Consider the following 8,667-nt stretch of genomic DNA (forward strand, 5'->3'; position numbering starts at 1 on the left):
TCTAAATGACGATAATAATAATGAAAGAGGACAGGAAACGATAAGAAGGTAGTAACTTGTTTGCGCTCTTTGTGCGTTCCGGTTGAAGAGCAATAGTGATACGACAGCGAGATGCTAAATCAAGGCATGACATAAGGAATGATACGTTAATTCGTGAATCATGCGTTTCCTAGCTTTCTCGATGAAAATTTCATGTTTTTCGGAATTAAGCTGCAACTAGTCGAGGATATTAGTAGATATTCGTCAGGTTCACAGAAATGTACAAGATTTTACGATACATCTGTTAAAAATATGTATAAGAAGATCTCGCGTGTATCCGTCAGATCGTGCACGACTTCCGGCAAAGTTAAAACGCTTGACCGATTTTACAATCTTGCTATATCGCAAAGACTACTATAACAACCCCTTTAACTCGTAAGACGCGTCTTGTCTGCGGCTCATACAAATCTTTCTCAGGGTACTTTATCTCAAAGACGACATCGCTCACTAGTCACGGGAAATGGCTCTCGCAATCTTTTCCGTGAATGCCGGTTGCGAGTCCGCTCGACATTCACAGGATATTAAATGAAAACATTGGACCGTTTTCTAGTAGACGGAACTACCTAATATTTGCCAAGAACGATATCGCAAAGGAACCATCAGCAGACACAGGTTCTTTTCTTTCTTGGTTGGTTGCTTGCTTACTCGCGAGCTGGTCGCGGTGCCTACTTCCACCGAGGCTAACTTATACCCTGGTTAAACGTGAAAACCCGGAGACGAGAAGCAGAAGATCTGGAAGGAGGCACGTGAAATCGTATAAGACCGAGATACGCCTTAAAATAATCTTGCCATTTCGCTGGTACGCGCTGCATAATGCCACAGACAGCCGCGGTACGCTCGACTCGAGCCGAATAAACCCAGAGATGAGTAGATTTTATCGCTATCAATTTACAATACGGCCCTCCACGACCACACCGCGACAGGTTTTACGACCCCGTTTTGGTCAACTAACACAAAACGGATCTTATCGACCGCACCCCGATTGTTTGCTCAAATAGAGAAGCAATTTTATAGTTTATACACCGCCGCAAGCCGAAATGAATGTTTTCATTCCCCTCGAATTACCGAAACATCCCGAACCCTTTATTTTTTTTATATTTATTCCTTTTTTCTTTGTGTTTTTCCTAGTGTTTTTCCGCTTTTGTTTCCGTATTGAAAAACGTCGATTGGAAATTTTACGCGTAACAGATTAGCACAACTTTGTCCTCGCAAACCATCGAGAGGTCGAAACAATGGACAACGCGGAATCGAATATTCCAGCGAAATTTTATAACAGTACCGGTCCGTTTATCGCCGCTTTTTCGAGCATGACCATTGGAAAGAGACTCGTAATCGAGCGCCAACGATGATCCGGCAAACCATCATCGCATTTACGGATTGAATATCAAGACTCATCATCGGCGATCAATAGCCAACAAAATACCATGGCGCTGCATCGATGCAGATAAACAACAAACGGTTACTCTGATTCACCAACGCGATATAACGTTTCATTGTTGTTTCACGTTGTATCATTAACGGAAGATAATTATCCGGTAAAGTGTCCCGTTACGTTTGACGCGGCCGTGACATCCTGGCTGTTCGCGGAACCTTGGGAATCGCAGCTAAACGAAACGGTCGATTCGTCGAACCTTAATGATCTCGATGAATCGTACCGTGTCGGGTTCTCACACAGAACAAAATATTTCTTTGATATTTCGTTAATTATTTTTCGCACTTTGTGGAACGTGGTACGCACCAAGATTTCCGGTGTACTCGCACGCGAGGTCTCCCTGTAAGTCGAGTGGCTCCGTACTCGGTTCAGGGAAGATTATCGGTGTTAACGATGCCATTCTGATGATAGGGTACGTGTACGGCGAGTCTACGCGACTAAAGCACCGTTAGTGCGTATGTTGGCACGTACGGTTACGTGTAATTAAATCGGCGTCGGGTCCACCCCGCACGCTCTTACCCGTTTATTAATTAACGCGTTTCGTAGGAAATTATTACCATGCGATAAAACCCGTCTGGGTTTTATTCGTTGGTTATTTTCATTCATTCCCGATCGCGAAAGTAATTAATTACAATCATTATCCAATATCCAGTGTATTTCGGGTAAGTTTATTGCAGGCGACGCCGACAACTTTCCAACGAGTACATTCGATGTTTTTTCAACGAAGCTGGATTTAATCGCGAGAGCCGACTAATGGAGTGCAACCTTCGCAATAATCGAACTCCTCTTTTCTCCACGTTTTGTTATGACACGTGTGAACCATCGGCGATACAGTTTTCGTCGTACAGAGACTGACCGAGGACGTGGATTGGGAGGACGCGTTGCTGTTGCAAATATCGAGAAGTTTCTCGATCGATCCCGGTACCGTGGGTTTAAATCTTCCGCCGAGAGCGCGGGCTCCACGAAGAATAGCCTTTTGGATCGCCTTCTCCGCTTCTTTTCGCTCGTATTTCATGCACTCGATCTCCTTCCGCAATTGGTACACCTACGAATAGGATATTTTATTGTCGTGCAAAGGTTGCCGTATCGAACCGATTGACTGATTATTCGAATATCTTTGCGAACGAAACCCTTAAGCAGCAGAGAGTGGATTCATAGCGAACGATATTCTACACGGATAAACGAATCAGTTCGTTATTCACTGACAACGAATTATTCGTAAGAAGTCAGTCAAGCGGTCGATTCGCGCGAAAATTATATCCCACTTCGCTTTCCAACTTTTGAATTCGATTGCTCTCGCATTTTGGACAAGATCTCGGCGGGCTTGTACGCTCTCTTCCCGGACACGCTTTTGGACTCGCTTGAACGCATTTCTTGACCGGTTGTTTAGACGGACACGTTACCGGTTGGGTGCGTTTCGACGTAGAACACACATCTTCGACCTGCTTGCAGGATCTCTTGCGTTCACTACCTGAACACGACACTTCCTTCTGTTTCTTCGGTTTTATCCGAGTACAGGGTACATCCCGAATATATTTTCTAATCACTTGCTTCTGCGGGCATGGTATTACTTTCAAATGCGTTGGCATCGCCTTCCGTCGCTTCGATATCGACAATTTTCCTGATTAAATTCGATACATGATTCGGAAATTTGACGACCCGAAGCCCAAATGGTCATCGCGTGAACGTGCCTCCTGTCGAGAATTCGATATGGCGCTCTCGAATATGTCAATGTCGAATGGATATTTTATTCGTAGAATTTCGTATATAAAATGCGAGTCCACGGAGAACAGATATTTCTTCTTTCATTTTTTATTGTCATTTTTTCTACTTTTCATCAATCTCATACGCAGTTTCTTTTTACGATTGCCATTCTCCGGGTTGCCCTTCGATTGCAACGCATTTGCAAGATTGTCCTCTGGCTTCTGTGAAAGCGACCGTTTGTTCGTGTCAGATGGCACGTTACGGCTGAACGAAGAAAATTCAGTGGCAAAACGCGACGTGCCGCTAAAAGCAGCGAGGCCACTCTCATACTCAGCACTGTCGCGTTTTAATTTGCTGTTCTCGTTCTCCAATCGAGCGATCTCTTTCTCCAGCTGTGCCATACGTTTGTCCTTCTCGGTGGTCTTTTTTATCTTCTTGTAGATCTTCCTGTTCTCCGTGGACATCGCCAGGGACGATGAAAGGTTCCGAGTCGGTGATTAAAATTGTGGCTGATGTATGTGCCGGAAATTGGTTACATTCTTCATAGCGGAAAAAGGTGTCGCCACCTAGCAACAAGGAAACATATGAAAAATCCCGGCTCGACCGTCCCGTTGAAAATCGTCTTTTATCGCGGTACAGGGCCATCGAACATTCTACTTGGTGAAATCAAATCCATCGATTTCGTTTCATATAAAATATACGTGCGCACGTATTAAACTTTGCCGCGTTCCAACGTTCCGCGATGTTAGTTGTATGCGTGCATCTCCCTTCGTACGTGTCGCTTTTCACGCACGCAATCATAGTGTACCACGGTTGTGGATGGAATGAACAGGACGACGTTCGTCGAAGCGGCAAATCGTCCCTCATTTTCTGAATCGTCCGACTAAATGGAACATCCTCGCCGACGCGAAAACGTCGCAGTATTTTCAACACGACCTCGTAATAATATCGTTTACAAGCAAGATCCCACAGCTAGAAAATTCAGTACTTTCCTCCGGTTCTTTATTCCATTAAAGCGCGGAGTCCTTATAGTTCCGAGCGGAAACTCCGCCAGCCAGACAAACGATGGTCGCTCGCCTCCAATTCTCCTCACACCCCTCGGTCGTTACCTCTTTTTCATCCGGATACTGTAACGGCCTGTTGCCGGTACCGATATTGACGAGGCTTTAATACAGACCTCGCTGCATTAACAGGCTTCGGAATATCGTCGCGGATTCGCAAACTACCCAGCTGCCTTTAAATATTTATAAAAAGCCGGGCATGTCCGTGGAATCGGGCACCGCGCCGGATCGTTTCTCCTTCCTTCGTCATTCGCGAACGTGCACGGATCGTACAAGGCTAAGTCCGGCTTAGGCAAATAAATTTCCCTGGAGTTCGTTTATCGAATTCCTCAACGTGGGTCATCTCCCGCTCAATTTCAACCCTTTGCAACAACACGAACATTACGAAGGGTTCGTCTTACCATGTTCGACTATAGTTTCGATACGTGTCGCACGGATGCGCACGAACGCCACCTCCATCCTGCTCTGTACACATATGCCAGCCAGCCGAATTTATTTAACCCAATTAAGGAACCCCGTTGAGAATCTCCGAAGTGACTGCTCGACCAATTGAAAGTTACACGTGTTTTTGTCAGCTCTTGTTTAACGGCAAAGCTAACGGGGAACGGAGGTGAAACCGGATACGAGACAAGCAGGAGAGATTAAAAGAAGAAAAAGAAGAAGGAAAACGAGAGAGGGTGTTCTGTAAGCGAGTAAGTGTTCGCTCGACTAAGAAGCCCCCTATCGACGACGGAGAAACCACCGAACCCGTTGCCTGTACCAGGAATCGGGGAAACGGATATACTGTTTCAAGATCGTTGTGAGAAGATCGATCGACTTTTACCCTGCCTTTAATTAGCGACCCGTTAGGTAAAGGGATAACGCCGTAGCGGGGTAAGCGTAATCAATTCAAGAAACGAAGACCGACAAGAAAACGCTTGGCGAGGTTTTACGAGCAAAGCATAAAGCAAAGACGAAGTAGATAGATAGAGATGAAATATCAAGACGATGAGTAGAAAAGCGCGAGCTTTGTGAACGTTCCAAATATATTAAAACTGCCACGAGTTTCTTTTCTCTTTCAAAGATCTTCTTGCTTTCTTGCTCGATTCGCGAGTTAAATCTCTTTCTATTTTCAAAATCGTACGCGTGCCGACTTTTTTAGTCGCTGACCACGCACAAACAAATCTACAGAGAGAGAGAGAGAGAGAGAGAGAAATCCAATTACCGCCTATGCCACATTTGGTATGATACGAATGGACTCGATCCACTCGGAGCTGCATCTATTTCGCATCAGGTGGAAGCCAATTGCATGGACCACGGCAATCGCAACCCCCGCCTCCGATAGCTTTCGGTTAAATTATTATAATGTCGAACGAACAAAGCATAGCTCATCGGAAATTCTATGCTAATGAATTACGAAATCGAATCTGACTACAGCAACGTTCGCCGCGGCAATACTCTTTCACCCTCCCTGTTCAATTACCGATACTGCAGCGAAACATATTCCGGTATTTCGTGGAATTTTTCATCGATGATCGTAAGCGAGACTCATTGGTCGCTAATGGAGATGTTAAAAAAAGAAAAGAAGCGAGGGGAAAAGGAGAAGAAATAACGTTACTACCGGCAGATAGGATCTTGACGGGAAGAGAGCGTTGTTGATACTAGCTCCATCCTCTTTCGTGCAACTCGTCAATTACGGAACACGTAATGAATGAGCGCCTTCATAATTCGCGAAAAAAACTTATCTCCTCGTCCCTTTAACGCATCAACGGCTGCCGTCAACAGGCGCCCATACGCTTGGCTTAGCTCGGGACGTAGTAATGATTCTACGGAACAGAAGTAAATGTAGAAGACCCGCCACCTTCGTGTCTCCGCTATTTCTCGTCGCGACAGACCGTATAATGCGAGCACGACCGTGTCGCGACAGAGAGCGCACACGTATAGAAAGTTTCACCGAAACATCGTCTCGACGATCCTTGACTGAAATTCAGAAGTTGCGTTTCCTTCTCCCTTTTCTCTCCTTCCCCCCACCCGTCTCCCATCGTTTCTTTTCCATTTCTTTCCTTTTTTTTTTTTCTTCCTTTTATTTTTTATTTTGCAAACGCATAATAGTACTTACGCAGCAGGCGATAAGGGTTTTACGCGTGAAAATATAGCGTGAAGAACGCGCGTACCCCAACCATTCGCATTCAGGAAAACACGAACGAACGTTATTAAGGATGCTCCTCGTGGACGATACCGAACCGGCTTAATGGATTCAATGTCGAAGGATTTCATTTATCCAACCAATGTGTAAGTGCGTGTTTTGCGCGAAGAACGGACTGGCAGACGACAGAAGAAGGAGAAAATTTCCGGGCGGTGCGATAGTCTCTCTCCCCGGGGAAGAACCCAATACGAACGAACTAGACTTCGAAATCCATGGCAATAGCCGAGGAGCGTGCGTGAGCGCGCGCGCGTAATATCGCAAACGCATTTATACTATATGCGTGCAATATGCAAGAACGTTTACACGCACCTCTATACCTTACGAACCTTCCCATTGCATGATGCACTAATCACGGTAAAAGCCATAGCTCGCGTCCGTTATATCCGTTATCCGGCTGTGTCTTGCCTTACTTAATGGAAATATGAGAGGCGTTACTCGTCTGGTGACACGTCTATCCCGTTTTTTTATTTCTAGTAATACCGCGGGGACATTGTTCTACAAACACGGCCGCCGCTGTGTCAACGCGCCGCGTCAACACGGCGTCGAGAGACGTCTCATCGTCGCAGCGCGCCGCGGAGCCTCGACCTCTACCCGAAATTGGACTCGCACTCGCGAAAAACACCGCACGGCCAATACTAATCGACCGCCTCGAAACGCCATGAAACAGATTCTAGTCGTCGATAAGAAAAATCATCGATCGCTTTCGCGCATTTTCATTCATGGTGCTAAATTTCCAAATGTATCGGTGCGATAAAGAGATCGTCATTACGATTCCGTAATTACCAAGCACATGGATATAACGTCAGAGTCAATTAAACACGACACCGGGTATCGTTTCGGTTTTGCACAGTGCACACTGCGATCGCATGGCGTTTTCAAGATTCGAGCTCGGCTAGTCGTGTCCACCTGTGAGCGGTGGAGGGCAAATTGTGATTTATGCGGCCAACATGTTGCCGACTGACGAAAGAGAATTGTGGACGTAATGAGTTATGGTGAGTCGCGGCTTAATGCAAATATATGGTCCGTTGCCATGTAATCAGCCAGTCGCTTGACATCATGCGTGTGTGTCCACGACGGAAGAGAACGCGTTTCACCATGGCCTGCGAATCAAATTTTTCTTCCACGCGAGAAACCGTTTAACGGAGGCGTAGACACGATCGCTGGTAAACGTTTCTCCGCAGCGTTCGCTGGCAATCGCGCCATCGTTGCCTAGCTTCCTTATCCGCCCCAGAACCCCTCATTCGAACGATATTGGCGTATTTTCTGTGTAACTTCAAGGGCGAACGAAGACCTAGACACCCTTCGCTACCGTGAAGATCGCGCCGCACTGACGATAAACCCAGAGACATCAAACACGGGACGCTATGGGTACCAGGCGTTACTAATTCACCGATAGTTTCGACTATGTTTATTAACGACGAGTAATATTCTTAGATAAATGCGACGATATTCGAGGCGTGACCAGGCATCGCCCCGCAGGCAAATAGTGCGTGAAATGGAAACGCATGCAAATTGCAACGAGTCAACCGGTAAACTACGCGTTAACATTAACGCGTGTTAGTACGTTACCGTGCGACATACAAACGAGCATACATTTTCCGTTCGATCTCGACACGCGATTTCCGCTGTTCGCCAACTCGAAACGTCGCCCGAGAATCCAATAACAAAACGCGAACTAGTTTTCGAAGAGCGGTGCGCAGTCGCCGCGATAGTGAGGGTCTCCAGGGCTGTGAGCTCGTTGAAACCAACCCTTGATAGGTGCACTTTTGGGGTAGCCGGCAAGCCCCCTACGCCAGTGACTGTGCTTCAAGCCTCGAGTGCCCAGCGAGACGCGCAAGAGCGAAGGGCTGTGCGTATACCGGCTGTGTCACGAGACGAACTACATCCAAGATGAAATTTCAAATATTCCACGCTTCGCGTTTAATCCTCTTTTTAAGGAGAACCTGTACACGTAAACCCTGCGATACCGCAGCGGAACTTCCTCTTCCTCAATGGCAGAAAAGGCGATACCGTACTGTAAACTTCTGTTTTACGATGGATGAAATATCCATACCGTAAACTTATTCTTTACGAACGTTTACCTACGCGCATTTTATAATCTGCCGAGGAGTATCGGCTGATGACACGACGACACCATAAGGCTCCGCTTTTAAGCCGAGATTGCCTGTGCTTTGCGCCGGAAGCACACGTGTTTCAAAGGCGGCTCGTCGTCGCGTCTATAAAGAGCAAAAAAAAAAAAAAAAAAA

At 46.3% G+C, this 8,667-nt stretch overlaps 1 protein-coding gene across 1 annotated transcript; it reads right to left on the bottom strand.

The window, feature by feature from the left end:
- Positions 1 to 215: 215 nt before the first annotated feature.
- Positions 216 to 3,074, bottom strand: LOC100745412. Its single transcript, XM_003488577.3, has 2 exons — positions 2,737 to 3,074; positions 216 to 2,516 (listed from the first exon to the last, which is right to left on the bottom strand). Exons 1-2 carry the CDS (start codon positions 3,058 to 3,060, stop codon positions 2,205 to 2,207), a joined length of 636 nt encoding a protein of 211 aa, XP_003488625.1. The 5' UTR covers positions 3,061 to 3,074; the 3' UTR covers positions 216 to 2,204.
- Positions 3,075 to 8,667: the final 5,593 nt, after the last annotated feature.

This window comes from Bombus impatiens, unplaced genomic scaffold (genome assembly GCF_000188095.3).
Source record: "Bombus impatiens unplaced genomic scaffold, BIMP_2.2 scf_0248, whole genome shotgun sequence".
Classification (NCBI taxonomy): Eukaryota; Metazoa; Arthropoda; class Insecta; order Hymenoptera; family Apidae; genus Bombus; species Bombus impatiens.

Excerpts from the sequence above, each read along its gene's own strand:
- LOC100745412 (XM_003488577.3), bottom strand. The coding sequence starts at position 3,060 with ATGCCAACGCATTTGAAAGTAATACCATGCCCGCAGAAGCAAGTGATT. Across the intron at positions 2,517-2,736 it reads TTCAAAAGTTGGAAAGCGAA|GTGTACCAATTGCGGAAGGA; the intron begins GTGGGATATAAT and ends TCCTATTCGTAG.